We start from the raw sequence: 18,241 nt of genomic DNA, 5'->3' as shown, positions 1-18,241 counted from the left end.
AACATTTGGGGCTAAAAACATTTTTGTGGGGAAAATGTGATTTTTTTTTTTTATTTTCACGGCTCAACATTATAAACTTCTGTGAAGCACCTGAGGGTTCAATGTGCTCACCACACATCTAGATCAGTTTCCTGAGTGGTCTAGTTTCCAAAATAGTATTACTTGTGGGGGATTTTCAGTGTTTAGGCACATCAGAGGCTCTCCAAACGGGACATGACGTCCGCTAATGATTCCAGCAAATTTGCATTCAAAAAGTCAAATGACAAATGGCGCTCCATCCATTCCAAGCTCTGCCGTGCACCCAAACAGTGGTTTTCTCCCTCATGTGGGTTATCGGCATGCTCAGGAGAAATTACACAACAAATTTGGGGGTCCATTTTTTCCTGTTACCCTTGTCAAAATAAAAGAAATTGGATTTGAAGTAAAAAATGTTTCCACATTCCAAAAATTCCTGTGAGTACCTGAAGGGTTAATGAACTTCTTGAATATGGTTTTCAGCACCTTGAGGGGTGCAGTTTTTAGAATGATGTCACTTTTGGGTATTTTCTATCATATAAACCCCTTAAAGTGACTTCAATTGTAAGGTGGTCCCTAAAAAAAAATGGTGTTGTAAAGCATGAGAAATCGCTGTTTAACTTTTAACCCTTATAACTCCCTAACAAAAAAAAAGATTTGGTTCCAAAATTGTGCTGATGTAAAGTAGACGCTGGGCGTTTTACCTGAGGATTTTACAAAAACTGAGCGGAAAAATCTGCACAGAAATCCAAAAGAATGTCTTCAGGAAGCAAAAATAAAAAGCTCAAAGAACTAATATGAACAGCAAGTTTGTCATTTATAAATGGAGAGGAAGAATCCTTTTTAGGGCCCGTTCACACGAGCATAGATACACGTCATCCGAGTACAATCCGATGATTTCCATGCACCCATAGACTTGAATGGGTGAGTGGCATCCGATTTACGGAGCCGCTCGCAGCATGCTGCAATTATTTTTTTCATGCTTTCAAAAAAATCTCAGATAAGTGTTGCCTCATAGACTAACACAGATCCGAGTGCCGTCCGATAAAGCATCCTATGGCACTTGGTCGCTTTTAGGGATTTTCTAGAGGCAGTTTTCGGAACGGATCTGACCCTAAAAACTCACCAGTTTGCTCCCACCTTTCCTTCCTAGCAGCGCCCGTACACGTATAGATTACCAGTATTCATCATCAGTCTCCCCATGGTAATAAAACAATCGTTTCCATGTAAGGCAAATCTGCAGAACATTTATTACCGATTTATCAAATTATTCATATTTTGGGGAACATCTCGCCCAATATAAGGAATCTTCATTTTGGGCAAACAATGTTCCTGTCTAGGTCACGAAGAGGTTAATACAGAAACAAAGCCCAGAAGACAAGGCTGCAGAAGCCATCAACAGGTGTTCCCTGGTCCTGTGTGGGGAGAATCCTGACGATGCTCATCTCACTGCAGTGACCGTGCTCCCATCACCCAGCCATGCTGTCCTCCCTGATGACCCCTCTGCCTGTGTGGACACAGATAGGACCCCCCTCTGCCTGTGTGGACACAGACAGGACCCCCTCTGCCTGTGTGGACACAGATAGGACCCCCCTCTCCCTGTGTGGACACAGATAGTACCCCCCTCCCTTTGTGGACACAGATAGGTCCCTTCACCCTGTGTGGACACAGATAGGACCCCCCTCCCTTTGTGGACACAGATAGGACCCCTCTCCCTGTGTGGACACAGATAGGACCCCTCTCCCTGTGTGGACACAGATAGGACCCCTCTCCCTGTGTGGACACAGATAGGTCCCCTCTCCCTGTGTGGACACAGATAGTACCCCCCTCCCTTTGTGGACACAGATAGGTCCCTTCACCCTGTGTGGACACAGATAGGACCCCTCTCCCTGTGTGGACACAGATAGGACCCCTCTCCCTGTGTGGACACAGATAGGTCCCCTCTCCCTGTGTGGACACAGACAGGACCTCTCTCCCTGTGTGGACACAGATAGGACCCCTCTCCCTGTGTGGACACAGATAGGACCCCTCTCCCTGTGTGGACACAGATAGGTCCCCTCTCCCTGTGTGGACACAGACAGGACCTCTCTCCCTGTGTGGACACAGATAGGACCCCTCTCCCTGTGTGGACACAGATAGGACCCCTCTCCCTGTGTGGACACAGATAGGACCCCTCTCCCTGTGTGGACACAGATAGGTCCCCTCTCCCTGTGTGGACACAGACAGGACCTCTCTCCCTGTGTGGACACAGATAGGACCCCTCTCCCTGTGTGGACACAGATAGGACCCCTCTCCCTGTGTGGACACAGATAGGTCCCCTCTCCCTGTGTGGACACAGACAGGACCTCTCTCCCTGTGTGGACACAGATAGGACCCCTCTCCCTGTGTGGACACAGATAGGACCCCTCTCCCTGTGTGGACACAGATAGGACCCCTCTCCCTGTGTGGACACAGATAGGACCCCTCTCCCTGTGTGGACACAGATAGGACCCCTCTCCCTGTGTGGACACAGACAGGACCCCCCTCCCTGTGTGGACACAGATAGGACCCCTCTCCCTGTGTGGACACAGACAGGACCCCCCTCCCTGTGTGGACACAGATAGGACCCCTCTCCCTGTGTGGACACAGACAGGACCCCCCTCCCTGTGTGGACACAGATAGGACCCCTCTCCCTGTGTGGACACAGACAGGACCTCTCTCCCTGTGTGGACACAGATAGGACCCCTCTCCCTGTGTGGACACAGATAGGACCCCCCTCCCTTTGTGGACACAGATAGGACCCCTCTCCCTGTGTGGACACAGATAGGACCCCTCTCCCTGTGTGGACACAGATAGGACCCCTCTCCCTGTGTGGACACAGATAGTACCCCCCTCCCTTTGTGGACACAGATAGGTCCCTTCACCCTGTGTGGACACAGATAGGTCCCTTCACCCTGTGTGGACACAGATAGGACCCCTCTCCCTGTGTGGACACAGACAGGACCTCTCTCCCTGTGTGGACACAGATAGGACCCCTCTCCCTGTGTGGACACAGATAGGACCCCTCTCCCTGTGTGGACACAGATAGGACCCCTCTCCCTGTGTGGACACAGATAGGACCCCTCTCCCTGTGTGGACACAGATAGGACCCCTCTCCCTGTGTGGACACAGACAGGACCCCCCTCCCTGTGTGGACACAGATAGGACCCCTCTCCCTGTGTGGACACAGACAGGACCCCCCTCCCTGTGTGGACACAGACAGGACCCCCCTCCCTGTGTGGACACAGATAGGACCCCTCTCCCTGTGTGGACACAGACAGGACCCCCCTCCCTGTGTGGACACAGATAGGACCCCCCTCCCTGTGTGGACACAGATAGGACCCCTCTCCCTGTGTGGACACAGACAGGACCCCCCTCCCTGTGTGGACACAGATAGGACCCCCCTCCCTGTGTGGACACAGATAGGACCCCTCTCCCTGTGTGGACACAGACAGGACCCCCCTCCCTGTGTGGACACAGACATGACCCCTCTCCTGTGCACTGTAAGGACACAGATCTGCAGCCTGGGCTGGGGGAGAAGTTTGGGATGGAGCCTGGAGCTCAGCATTAACCTTAGAGTGTTTTACTGCAGTCCCTGCACATGTCTACCTCCTCCCTACAGGAGCTGAAGGGGAGCAGGGTGTGCAAAGTGCAAGGGGAGGAGGAGGAGAGCGCCTAGGGCAGCTCTGCACTGTGACCCAGCCTTGGCTGTGAGCTTGTCTGCTGTATGTCTGAGGCTGGGAGGCTGCCCCTCATGTGTGTGTGTCTATGCTGCGCTCTGCCGCCGCCACCGCTGCCCTTTGATCCTTGCACTAGTGTTAGGGGCTTGAAGACACACAGGGAGCAGCCATACACGGCAGCCGCGGCTCCTCAGCATCATGTCGCCCCTCCATACACACCACACACGTATAGATCACATCCATTGAGGACTATTTATTACGACTGGGGGAGGGAGGTGAAGGGGAGGACAAGCCAGGTGCAAGGACCGAGCGCCCTGACTCCGGAGCCCGCAGGAGCTGCTCCTCATCCTCTCGTCTCCGTGCACCGAGGAGGAGAATAATGTGATGGACGCGGAGAAGCCCTGGACACTGTAAGGGGACACAATGCCCAGGAGGAAGCAGGAGCAGCCCAAGCGCCTGCCTTCACGTAAGTGCCCGCCGCCGCCTGGCGCTGCAGCCCGTCGTGTGCGCGACTTTAGGGTTACAGAGGTGCTGTGTGCGGGCTGAGCAGGGCAGCCATGTTGTGGAGCAGCAGTCCTGTGCTGGCTATGGCTTTCATCGTTTTATTCAGCTAGTCTGTGGGTGTTGTGTGTGGAGCGACCCCCTCCTCCTCCCGTGCCCTCCGCCGCCCACCCGCCGTGCTGCTCGCCAGCCCTGTGCCGGGCTCTGCCACAATCAATAGGGCTCTGTCCCCGGGTAAAGGTTGCGGCCAGCTCCGGCTGCTGAGCCTGGCGGCCCCGGGAGGAGAGGCAGCAGCAGATGCAAGGGGGAGGGAGGCTGTGCAGAAACCCGAGGGGTGGGCCGAGCACGGAGGGAGAAGGGGTGTCTGTATAGGAATCCCTGCGAGGGGCTGCAGCCGGGGCACAGGAAGGGGCACCACAGCCCCGGGCACACGCCGGCCTTGCTGCAACTTTTCCTGCTACTTCCAGCCCAGTCCTTCATTGTCCACAGCCTGGAACTTTTCTCATGCTCAAAGATGGCAGAGCATGTAGTGCTGGGCATGATGCCTAATGTGTGCCCCCACCCTGGGCAGGAGCAGGTCACCAGCACTGACCCCTGGGGCACCTCGGAAATGGTGAGGTGGGTGGGTGTCATCCCTCTAAGTGGTGAGGGGCAGATCTGGGCCATGCTTCACCTGTTACCCTAGTGCCACTGCTATAAGCAATGGGTGCTAGGAGGGCTCAGTGTTTGGGGGGTATCATCCCTCTAAGTGGTGAGGGGCAGATCTGGGTTATGCTTCACCTGTTACCCTAGTGGCACTGCTATAAGCAATGGGTGCTAGGAGGGCTCAGTGTTTGGGGGAGGGTATCACCCCTCTAACTGGTGAGGGGCAGATCTGGGCCATGCTTCACCTGTTACCCTAGTGGCACTGCTATAAGCAATAGGTGCTAGGAGGGCTCAGTGTTTGGGAGGTATCACCCCTCTAAGTGGTGAGGGGCAGATCTGGGTTATGTTTCACCTGTTACACTAGTGCCACTGCTATAAGCAATGGGTGCTAGGAGGGCTCAGTGTTTGGGGGAGGGTATCACCCCTCTGAGTGGTGAGGGGCAGATCTGAGCCATGCTTCACCTGTTACCCTAGTGGCACTGCTATAAGCAATGGGTGCTAGGAGGGCTCAGTGTTTGGGGGAGGGTATCACCCCTCTATGTGGTGAGGGGCAGATCTGAGCCATGCTTCACCTGTTACCCTAGTGGCACTGCTGTAAGCAATAGGTGCTAGGAGGGCTCAGGTGAGGTGGGCACTGTAGAGGCCACTTCTGGGGTGGTCTCGCACGCCCCTCTTGGATGCCCTGTGATGTAGATGTCTCCTGTATCATGTCACCTGACACAAAGCATTCTTCATCACTGGTGTGTAGTGTGGTCCAGGGGTTATGCAGCAGCTGGCACCAGACATCCCAAAATTCCTACATTCAGTATTCACATCCACCTTGGGCACACGGGGTGCTGCTGTATTGTTTTCCGTGTTTACATTGTCTTTGCCATTGTTTGGTTGACTGGCCATGAATGTAGCTTGCAGGTGATACCCCGGCCTGTCACACCATCCCTGCCATGAATGTGGCACAGAGGTGCATAGATCTGTGGAGGCAAGGGTTAATCCTGGGCCCGCTGCACCCCTTGGTTCAGCTGAGGATCTGTACATGGCTGTGTTTTCTCTGCTGGTGTGTATAAAGCCACAGTCGGTCACCTGAAGTTCACAAGGTTGGGGGAAGGGAGGGAGGGGTCAGGCTGTTGCTTTCCATTTGCAGCCATTTGCTCTCTGCAGACAGATCCCGATCAATATCCATAACATAAATATATGTATGCATGTCTCCGACACACAGGGAAGAATGGAGGAGGCTGGCACAGCTTCAGCCTGCGCGCCGTGGGCATTAATAACCTCTCTGGCATCTAGGGCTCCATTGCAGCTCTTACATAGACCGTCATATTGTGTACATAGTCTGTACCTGGGATCACTGGATTATAAGCGCTGCAGAGTATGTTGGCGCTATATAACATAATGAAGGATATCTTTAGTGGCCTGTGCTTGGCATTTGTATTACCCCTTTGTACAGGATGACATAGAACACATACGTAGTGCATGAGGCTTCGCTCCAGAGGGTAAATTAATGTGCTCTTATGTCCAGGAATAACCTAAACACATAGTGTGTGTGTATAATATATAATATCTATCTATCTATCTATCTATCTATCTATCTATCTATCTATCTATCTATCTATATATCCTTATTTATTCCATTTCCGCTCCAGGGAAAGTTTTCGTTTTTTCGTCACCCCAGCTCTTGTCTACATAGACTGGATTCCCTTTACTATATAGAGCACAGATCGACGGCTGGTAGCAGGGGAACCAGTGGTCAGGTGCTGCAGACAGTCCCTGAAGAGGTTAATTACAGTGGAAATGTTTTTCTATTTTTGTTTTTGCTTTGAAGACAGAAATATGTGAGGATGGAGGAAGGCGACCTCTGCTGAGCAGGAGATGTATGTCTAAGTGGCAGCCCCGCCATGTGACCTTGACCCTGACCTCAGCTACTCCCCCCAGCTCTGAGTCATTCTCCATTTTAGCTCAGTCACTCTGGGCCTACTCGGTGCCTTTGTGCTCTGACTGTATCTATGAAATGAACCTCTTCTCTCCTGCAGATCCTCGGCCCTGTCTGTCCCTGTTCTTAGGGTAGGAGCAGTCAGAGGAAGCGCTCGATGAGCTCAAACTTTCGTCTGTTGCAGAGACTGTGTTTTAAATTGTCACCCGGGAAATCTACAAAGGTCTTATTTGTGTCCAGCACAAAGTCTTGTCATCTAAAGAGAACTTTCCATTCATAGATATGTGACCCGCACCATCTAGTGCCGCCTTCACTTCTATCTATCTTGTGTCAGGAAGCTGAAAAAAAACCAAGACATTTTGTAATTAATTCTGTGTATTTACAATTAAACCACAAAAGTGTAACGAGGGCTGTCGGCGCCGAATGACTGTTCAAGTCTCATTCTCGGGGCACCCTAGGTATGGCCAAACATTTACCTACACTGTCCCACTTACTTGTGTTCCCTCACTCGCATATCCCCCTTTTTTTGACAGTCGGAGAAGGCAGAGATAGAAGGAGAACAAGCAGGTGGGAAGATGTAGGTAAATGTTTGGCCACACCAAGGGTGCACCGAACGCCAGGACTTGGCTTGAACAGTCAGGCCATGTGCACACGCTGCGGATTCCGTTGCGGAATTTTCCGCAGCGGATTTGATTAAATCCGCAGTGCAAAAAGTACTGCGGATTTATCGCCTTTTTTTGTGCGGTTTCCACTGCGGTTTTAGACACCTGCGGATTTTTAATATGGAGCAGGTGCAAAACCGCTGCGGATTCCGCACAAAGAATTGACATGCTGCGGAAAATAAACCGCAGCGTTTCCGCTCGTTTTTTTCCGCAACATGCGCACAGCGGTTTTTGTTTTCCATAGGTTAACATTGTACTGTACACCACATGGAAAACCGCTGCGGATCCGCAGCAAAAACCGCAACGTGTGCACGTACCCTCAATCAGTGCAGACAGCCTCCCTTTAACACTAGGACTACTGGACTCGTGACCCCGAATAGAACTACTGAAGTTCAAGTAGTCAAAATGACTAAACCAGTAGTCCTAGTGTTTAAAAAGTATAGTCCCATATCTAGGACAAGCCATCACTTTATGATCAGTAAAGGTCTGACAACTGGAACTTCCTCCAACCCTGAGAATGAAGGGCTGCAGCAGTCACTCAGCGCTGCTTCTCCTTCCTCGTGGCCAACTTCTGTGCAAGGAACTGTCACAGCCCCATTTTGTTGTGACAAACACAGGTAAAAGCTCAAGAAACCGTGGCAATTTTGTATAACATTTTCTTTTTTGTGTCACACTGTTATTGGATATGGAAAAAGAATGATAGCACGGCCACAACCAATATAGCTGCATCCGTCCTCAAAATTTGGGAATGAATTGATAAATTTGTGTACAGTAAGAAGTGATCTAAAGGTTGTATGTATTTACCCCATAATGGTGCCAATAAAAACATCACCCAAAGAACAAGCCGTCATGCATCTCCATCATCGGTAAAGTTCTTATTTTTAAAAATAAAAAACGTTTCTGATTATTTATTTTTTCACCATTTTAAGTAATACTTTTTTTGGAGTTTGGTATTGTCTACTAACCTGACACATTATGTCTGTCATGTTATGTCTTAATTGTGGGGGTGGGGTGTTTGCCATTTCACCAGATATGCCTGACTTATTTTCTTATTTCATCTCCTTGGTAACAGACAACAAAAAAAGAATTGTATTCAGATATCTTTTCATATTCTTTTTGCTTATCCACATTTGGTGAGTGGCAAAAAGTAAGGGACAGATCAAAAAAGGTATGACTGCAGGATCAGAGTACATGTGATTTTGTTTGTGTTCTGTTACCATGGAGACCAATGACTACAATAGAGGTGTAGAAACAAAGTTGCATTTTTTTAGTTAGTACTATTAAAATAAACTAATTTTATTGAATGAATTGATCTAGAAAAATACTGCAAATGCTGACAAAACCTTAATGCGAACATGTCGGGGGATTTATACTGCCTCTCTGAGAGGATGGGCTGAGCTCGATGATTGATAGGTTTATGTTATTGGATCAGGATTTCTGCGTTGAAAGCTGAGAAAATGGTGATGGGACTCTTAGGTATGTGCACACAGTCTTTTTCCGGTGGTCAAGACATCCATTGAAGTAGTAGATGCTTTGGGAATCACTCCTTCTCTCGGGAGTTTAGTCAGTCTGTTTAGTGTTTTTGTTCCTTTTTTTTAGGGTGCTTTTTCAAAAACATTTTTTTTGTGTTTTCAGATTTTTTTTTTTTTAATCCATTAAACAATGAAGTAAATGCATGTGATTTTCGAAGCAAAAGCACTGAAGAAATAAGAAATATTCACAAAACGCCAGAAGAATGTACATGTTCTTTTTAACGGTTGACATCTTTGAAAGCCTGAAAATATCAACAGATCGTTGTTTCCCCATATAATTTAATAGGACCATGCTCTTCATTTTGTTAGCACTTTTTCCAACGTTTTAATTTAGGGGATTAGCTCAAAGAAAAGATGCAAAGTGAACGTACTCTCAGGATGTGTTCACACAGTCCGTTCTGCAGAGAAAAAAATCAAAATGAGATTTTCAAGATATATCCACTTTAGGAAACACACTTTTTTTTTTTTTTTTTTTTTTTGGGGGGGGGGCATATTTGAGTAAAAATACTCTTTTTACTCAAAAATCTTTCTTCAAATAAAAACAACCTATGGTACATCTATAATAATTGGGGTATGTGTATGGTATAAAATGGACCGACTCCGAAAATATATGATAAATTAGGTTCAGTAGTACAATGCAGGATGTACTGTACATTTTCACAATCATTTTGGAACGTTATGAAATCTACTATATAATTGTCTAAGGGTCACTTCCGTCTATCTGTCTGTCCAGGATATTCATTGGTCGCAACCTCTGTCTGTGATGGAAATCCAAGTCGTTGATTGGTCTCGCCAGCTGCCTGTCATGGCTGCCGCGACCAATCAGCGATGGCTACAGTCCGATTAGTCCCTCCCTACTCCCCTGCAGTAAGTGCCCAGCGCCCGCTCCATGCTCCCCGCAGTCAGTGCCCGGCGCCCGCTCCATACTCCCCGAAGTCAGCGCCCGCTCCATACTCCCCTCCAGTCACCGCTCACACAGGGTTAATGCCAGCGGTAACGGATTGCGTTATGCCGCGGGTAACTCACTCCATTACCGCCGCTATGAACCCTTTGTGACCAAGTTTTTACTATTGATGCTGCCTATGCCTATGCCAAATAATTAAAATAAAAAATAGTTATATACTCACCCGGCGGGATCCAGCGAACCTCTGACGATGCGCTCGCGCCTGCCACCAGCTTCCGGTCCCAGAGATGCATTGCGAAATTACCCAGAAGACTTAGCGGTCTCGCGAGACCGCTAAGTGATCTGGGTAATTTTGCAATGCATCCTGGGAACGCAAGATGGCAGCAACTGCGTGCATCGCCAGAGTTTTGCTGGATCCCGCCAGGTGAGTATATAACTATTTTTTATTTTAATCATTTTTTTTTTAACAGGGATATGGTGCCCACACTGCTAAATACTACGTGGGCTGTGTTAGATACCGCGTGGCTGCTATATACTACCTGGCCAGTGTTAGATACTATGTGGGCTGTGTTCTATACTGCGTGGGCTGTGCTATATATTACGTGGCCAGTGTTATATACTGCGTGGGCTGCGTTATACACTACATGACTGCTATATACTACATGGGCAGTGTTATATACTACGTGGCTGTGTTCTATATTGCGTGCTATATACTACGTGGCCACTGTTAGATACTATGTGGGCTGTGCTATATACAGTATTTAGTCAGTCAGCAATAGTGCAAGTTCCACCACTTAAAAAGATGAGAGGCGTCTGTAATTTACATCATAGGTAGACCTCAACTATGGGAGACAAACTGAGGAAAAAAAAATCCAGAAAATCACATTGTCTGTTTTTTTAACATTTTATTTGCATATTATGGTGGAAAATAAGTATTTGGTCAGAAACAAAATTTCATCTCAATACTTTGTAATATATCCTTTGTTGGCAATGACAGAGGTCAAACGTTTTCTGTAAGTCTTCACAAGGTTGCCACACACTGTTGTTGGTATGTTGGCCCATTCCTCCATGCAGATCTCCTCTAGAGCAGTGATGTTTTTGGCTTTTCGCTTGGCAACACGGACTTTCAACTCCCTCCAAAGGTTTTCTATAGGATTGAGATCTGGAGACTGGCTAGGCCACTCCAGGACCTTGAAATGCTTCTTACGAAGCCACTCCTTCGTTGCCCTGGCGGTGTGCTTTGGATCATTGTCATGTTGAAAGACCCAGCCACGTTTCATCTTCAATGCCCTTGCTGATGGAAGGAGGTTTGCACTCAAAATCTCACGATACATGGCCCCATTCATTCTTTCATGTACCCGGATCAGTCGTCCTGGCCCCTTTGCAGAGAAACAGCCCCAAAGCATGATGTTTCCACCACCATGCTTTACAGTAGGTATGGTGTTTGATGGATGCAACTCAGTATTCTTTTTCCTCCAAACACGACAAGTTGTGTTTCTACCAAACAGTTCCAGTTTGGTTTCATCAGACCATAGGACATTCTCCCAAAACTCCTCTGGATCATCCAAATGCTCTCTAGCAAACTTCAGACGGGCCCAGACATGCACTGGCTTAAGCAGTGGGACACGTCTGGAACTGCAGGATCTGAGTCCATGGTGGCGTAGTGTGTTACTTATGGTAGGCCTTGTTACATTTGTCCCAGCTCTCTGCAGTTCATTCACTAGGTCTCCCCGCGTGGTTCTGGGATTTTTGCTCACTGTTCTTGTGATCATTCTGACCCCACGGGGTGGGATTTTGCGTGGAGCCCCAGATCGAGGGAGATTATCAGTGGTCTTGTATGTCTTCCATTTTCTAATTATTGCTCCCACTGTTGATTTCTTCACTCCAAGCTGGTTGGCTATTGCAGATTCAGTCTTCCCAGCCTGGTGCAGGGCTACAATTTTGTTTCTGGTGTCCTTTGACAGCTCTTTTGTCTTCACCATAGTGGAGTTTGGAGTCAGACTGTTTGAGGGTGTGCACAGGTGTCTTTTTATACTGATAACAAGTTTAAACAGGTGCCATTACTACAGGTAATGAGTGGAGGAAAGAGGAGACTCTTAAAGAAGAAGTTACAGCTCTGTGAGAGCCAGAAATCTTGATTGTTTGTTTCTGACCAAATACGGCACTTATTTTCCACCATAATATGCAAATAAATTGTTAAAAAAACAGACAATGTGATTTTCTGGATTTTTTTTTCTCAGTTTGTCTCCCATAGTTGAGGTCTACCTATGATGTAAATTACAGACGCCTCTCATCTTTTTAAGTGGTGGAACTTGCACTATTGCTGACTGACTAAATACTTTTTTGCCCCACTGTATTTCGTGGGCTGTGTTATATATTACGTGGCCAGTGTTATATACCATGTGGGCTGTGTTATATACTGCGTGGGCTGTGTTATTTACTGCGTGGTCTATATTAACGCATCTGGTATTCTACTATATGAATGTATTTATGTATATAGCAGCCACATGGTATATACCACAGGCCACGTAGTACTCCTATATACTACGTGGCCTGTGCTATATACTATGTGGCTGCTATATACATACATACATATTCTAGAATATCCGATGCGTTAGAATCGGGCCACCATCTAGTGTCCTATAAATGTCTGTTCTGTTCCTGATGTGAGGATGAGATCTGTGCTGCACTTTATGTACTTGCTCAGCAGGGAGGCAGTGCTGTGGAGTTGGAGTTTTGGCTTATTGACTCCATAGCCCTGGTGCACACAACCATTTTTTTCAGGCAGATTCTACCTAGAACTTTCCTGAAAAAGTGCCACAAAATGTGAACATAATGAACAGCAATGGAAAAATTGTATTGCTGTGCCCGTGTCTGTTGCCACTTGTAAGGCTATGTGCACACGTTCAGGAAACTTTGCAGAATTTTCCTAAGCAAATCCGGACTACTTTCGCAGGTAATCCGCTCGCGTTTTTTGCGCGTTTTTTTGTGGGTTTTTCTGGAGGTTCCCAATGCAATAATATAGCGGCAAATCCGCAAAATTAATTAACATGCTGCATTTTTTTCCGTGATACGTTTTTTTTCTCAGAAAAAAACGTAGCATTGGCACAAAAATTGCAGAATGCATTAAATTGATGGGATGCTTAACCCCTCTGTGACCTTAGACGTACTATCCCGTCGAGGTGCCCTGGGCTTATCTGACCCTGGACGGGATAGTACGTCATAGCGATCGGCAGCGCTCACGGGGGGAGCGCCGCCGATCGCGGCCGGGTGTCAGCTGCTTATCGCAGCTGACATCTGGCACTATGTGCCAGGAGCGGTCACGGACCGCCCCGGCACATTAACCCCTGGCAGACCGCGATCAAACATGATCGCGATGTGCCGGCGGTGCAGGGAAGCACCGCGCAGGGAGGGGGCTCCCTGCGGGCTTCCCTTAGCCCCCCCCAGCAACGCGATGTGATCGCGTTGCTGCGAGGGTCTCACCTCCCTCCCTGCTTCCTCCAGCCCCGGATCCAAGATGGCCGCGGATTCGGGTCCTGCAGGGAGGGAGGTGGCTTCACAGAGCCTGCTCAGAGCAGGCACTGTGAAGCAGCCTGCACTGCTATGAGATCAGTGATCTGACAGAGTGCTGTGCAAACTGTCAGATCACTGATCTGTGATGTCCCCCCCCCCCCCCCCCCGGGACAAAATAAAAAAGTAAAAATAAAAAATTCCAAATCTGTAAAAAAAAATATTCCAAAATAATGAAAAAAAAAAAAAATATTATTCCCATAAATGCATTTCTTCATCTAAATAAAAAAAAAACCAATAAAAGTACACATATTTAGTATCGCCGCGTCCGTAACGACCCGACCTATAAAACTGGCCCACTAGTTAACCCCTTCAGTAAACACCGTAAGAAAAAAAAAAAAAACGAGGCAAAAAACAACGCTTTATTATCATACCGCCGAACAAAAAGTGGAATAACACGCGATCAAAAAGACAGATATAAATAACCATGGTACCGCAAAAAACGAGCCACCATACAGCATCATCAGCAAAAAAATAAAAAAGTTATAGTCCTGAGAATAAAGCGATGCAAAAATAATTATTTTTTCTGTAAAATAGTTTTTATCGTATAAAAGCGCCAAAACATAAAAAAATGATATAAATGAGGTATCGCTGTAATCGTACTGACCCGAAGAATAAAACTGCTTTATCAATGTTACCAAACGCGGAACGGTATAAACGCCTCCCCCAATAGAAATTTATGAATAGCTGGTATTTGGTCATTCTTCCTCACAAAAATCGGAATAAAAAGCGATCAAAAAATGTCACGTGCCCGAAAATGTTACCAATAAAAACGTCAACTCGTCCCGCAAAAAACAAGACCTCACATGACTCTGTGGACCAAAATATGGAAAAATTATAGCTCTCAAAATGTGGTATTGCAAAAAATATTTTTTGCAATAAAAAGCGTCTTTCAGTGTGTGACGGCTGCCAATCATAAAAATCCGCTAAAAAAACCGCCATAAAAGTAAATCAAACCCCCCTTCATCACCCCCTTAGTTAGGGAAAAATTAAAAAAATGTATTTATTTCCATTTTCCCATTAGGGCTAGGGTTAGGGCTAGGGTTAGAGTTAGGGCTAGGGTTAGGGTTGGGGCTACAGTTAGGGTTGGGGCTAAAGTTAGGGTTAGGGTTTAGATTACATTTACAGTTGGGAATAGGGTTGGGATTAGGGTTAGGGGTGTGTCAGGGTTAGAGGTGTGGTTAGGGTTACCGTTGGAATTAGGGTTAGGGGTGTGTTTGGATTAGGGTTTCAGTTATAATTGGGGGGTTTCCACTGTTTAGGCACATCAGGGGCTCTCCAAACACGACATGGCGTCCGATCTCAATTCCAGCCAATTCTGCGTTGAAAAAGTAAAACAGTGCTCCTTCCCTTCCGAGCTCTCCCGTGTGCCCAAACAGGGGTTTACCCCAACATATGGGGTATCAGCGTACTCAGGGCAAATAGGACAACAACTTTTGTGGTCCAATTTCTCCTGTTACCCTTGGAAAAATACAAAACTGGGGGCTAAAAAATAATTTTTGTGGGAAAACAAAAAGATTTTTTATTTTCACGGCTCTGCGTTATAAACTGTAGTGAAACACTTGGGGGTTCAAAGTTCTCACAACACATCTAGATAAGTTCATTGAGGGGTCTAGTTTCCAATATGGGGTCACTTGTGGGGGGTTTCTACTGTTTAGGTACATTAGGGGCTCTGCAAACGCAATGTGACGCCTGCAGACCAATCCATCTAAGTCTGCATTCCAAATGATGCTCCTTCCCTTCCGAGCCCTCCCATGCGCCCAAACGGTGGTTCCCCCCCACATATCGGGTATCAGCGTACTCAGGACAAATTGGACAACAACATTTAGGGTCCAATTTCTCCTGGTAACCTTGGAAAAATACAAAACTGGGGGCTAAAATATAATTTTTGTGGAAAAAAAAATATTTTTTATTTGCACGGCTCTGCGTTATAAACTGTAGTGAAATACTTGGGGGTTCAAAGCTCTCACAACACATCAAGATGAGTTCCTTAGGGGGTCTACTTTCCAAAATGGTGTCACTTGTGGGGGGTTTCAATGTTTAGGCACATCAGTGGCTCTCCAAACGCAACATGGCGTCCCATCTCAATTCCTGTCAATTTTGCATTGAAAAGTCAAACGGCGCTCCTTCCCTTCCGAGCTCTCCCATGCGCCCAAACAGTGGTTTACTGCCACATATGGGGTATCAGCGTACTCAGGACAAATTGGACAACAACTTTTGGGGTCCATTTTCTCCTGTTACCCTTGGTAAAATAAAAGAAATTGGAGCTGAAGTAAATTTTTTGTGAAAAAAAGTTAAATGTTCATTTTTATTTAAACATTCCAAAAATTCCTATTAAACACCTGAAGGGTTAATTTACTTCTTGAATGTGGTTTTGAGCACCTTGAGGGGTGCAGTTTTTAGAATGGTGTCACACTTGGGTATTTTCTATCATATAGACCCCTCAAAATGACTTCAAATGAGATGTGGTCCCTAAAAAAAAATATGGTGTTGTAAAAATGAGAAATTGCTGGTCAACTTTTAACCCTTATAACTCCCTAACAAAAAAAAAATTTGGTTCCAAAATTATGCTGATGTAAAGGAGACATGTGGGAAATGTTACTTATTAAGTATTTTGTGTGACATATCTCTGTGATTTAATTGCATAAAAATTCAAAGTTTGAAAATTGCGAAATTTTCAAAATTTTCGCCAAATTTCTGTTTTTTTCACAAATAAACGCAGGTACTATCAAAGAAATTTTACCACTATCATGAAGTACAATATTTCACGAGAAAACACTGTCAGAATCACCAGGATCCGTTGAAGCGTTCCAGAGTTATAACCTCATAAAGGGACAGTGGTCAGAATTGTAAAAATTGGCCTGGTCATTGACGTGCAAACCACCCTTGGGGGTAAAGGGGTTAATGTAAGCGTTTTTTAAGCGTTTTTACAGCGGAAAACCGCCAAAGAAAAATGTGAAAAATCCGGAACGTGTGCACATAGCCTTACAGTCAGGGTTTGGAAGCTGAGAAGATTTGATGCTTTAACTCAATCGGCTTTCACACCTGTCATATCCGTGCGCAGTCCATATGCATGTTTTTTTTTTTTTTTTTTTTTTTTTTTTAGAGCTTCACCTTTTAATATCTCATGTCACAGAATTGTAATGTATCTGTAAAAATCAGATGGTGACTCTGTGCTATATGGTGACTCTGTATGGCATCTGATTTTTCTTGCACCCATAGGTTTGAATAGGCGAGTGTCATCCAATTTATGGAATAAACTAGCGCATGCTGCAATTTGTTTCAAGCACAGATTTGGTCAGTCAAAAATTGCTTATCTGCACTGCCCTATTGAATAGGATTAGTCAGAGTATTATATGTGTTTTCCATGGACAGCACTCAGACCAAAAATATGGTTGGGTGAACGAGCCCTTAGGGATGTTTCCACTAGGATATTGTTTGCTAGCTATAGTTTAAATTATACAAAAAAAAATAAGCCGTGTCAGAGCTGCTGCAGAAACAAAGGCACATCATAGTGGGGACCAATCTTTTTTGTACACCTTCCCACCTGCTTGTTTTCCATCTATCATCTCCCTTATCTGGCTCTATGAAGTCAGAGCTATCAAAGAAGAGGGGCGATGGAGATTGAGGGAAAGCAAGCACGTGGGATGGAGTGTGTCAATGTTTGGTCCCGCCATGATGCATCGAGCGGCGGTATTTAGTTTGAATAGTCATCCTGTGCCAATGACAGGTCTCTTTAATGTTCAAGTTCCTGACGGAACATGTCATGAATGTGCTGCATTCTGATGGGACCTGTGGTACATTTGACATTAGAAGATCGCTGCGATTAGCTGAGCACAGGCCTTCTTTAAATCTACACGGCCATTCATTCACTCATAGCCATGTTGACATTGTTGCATGTGGTTTGTTGTGGACACCTCTACCTTCCACTTTTCCACTTTTGGGGTTCTTTTGTGTTGCTTTTCTACCTCTTTACGGTGCACTCATTTTCCCTTTTGTATTTTATCCTGTGTACTTGTTGTTTGATTGTGCCTTGGTTCCTCTTGTCTGTCCAGTCGGTGTTACCCTTTTACTTCTGCCCCTTTCCTCGCTGGGAGAAAGGGTGGCAGCTGTGTAGTATTTTGTAGGAGCACTTAAAGGTATGAATCCCGGTCCTCCCCACCTCCAGGGATAACCCCCTGATTAAGGCTAGATTAGGGCTTCTCTAGATTAAGGGAAAGGATAGGGTCCCTTTCCCTCAGCTTTCTTACAGCCACAGCGTGACAGTACAATTAGAAAAACGGTGAACAAATATGCCTTGTTTGCAAGGTTTCCAGGAGAAGCCTCTTTCTTCTACAAAGAATATGGCAGCATGAGTAAAGATGGCAAAGTTGCATCTGAACAAACCACAAGACTTTTGGAACAATGTCCTTTGGACAGATAAGACAAAAATTGAGATGTTTGACCATAATATCTTGGCCACATTTGGTCAAACCAAAGAGTATATCGGCACAAACAATTACCATTTGTCAACCACTGTGGTGGAGAGAACACTGGACAAAAGATGGACACCACTAGTAAATGGGAGGGTGAAGGAGAGAATAAACTTGCTTCTTAAATTGGAGAACCACATTATAAATAAAGGTAGCGTCGCTGTGTGGTCGCTGGAGAGCTGTCACACAGACAGCTCTCCAGTGACCAACGATGCCGGTCCCCTGGTAACCAGGGTAAACATCGGGTTACTAAGCGCAGGGCCACGCTTAGTAACCAGATGTCTACCCTGGTTACCAGCGTAAACGTAAAAAAAC

The 18,241-nt window shown here is 46.4% G+C and overlaps 1 protein-coding gene across 2 annotated transcripts in view; it reads left to right on the top strand.

The window, feature by feature from the left end:
• Positions 1-3,696: 3,696 nt before the first annotated feature.
• The window catches only part of ZNF827 (zinc finger protein 827), a 291,725-nt gene continuing 277,180 nt past the window's right edge, over positions 3,697-18,241 (top strand). The window contains exon 1 of one of the 2 annotated variants that reach the window (XM_069744029.1): positions 3,697-4,179. In XM_069744029.1, the coding sequence (XP_069600130.1) occupies positions 4,137-4,179 (43 nt within the window). In that variant the 5' untranslated portion in view covers positions 3,697-4,136. The remainder of the gene's footprint in view (positions 4,180-18,241) is intronic. The other variant, XM_069744030.1, reaches the window with a different exon arrangement.

The sequence above is a fragment of the Ranitomeya imitator genome, chromosome 1 (genome assembly GCF_032444005.1).
Source record: "Ranitomeya imitator isolate aRanImi1 chromosome 1, aRanImi1.pri, whole genome shotgun sequence".
Classification (NCBI taxonomy): domain Eukaryota; kingdom Metazoa; phylum Chordata; class Amphibia; order Anura; family Dendrobatidae; genus Ranitomeya; species Ranitomeya imitator.
The sequence above is the reverse complement of the archived record's forward strand: the minus strand, read 5'-3'. Positions and strand labels throughout refer to the sequence as shown.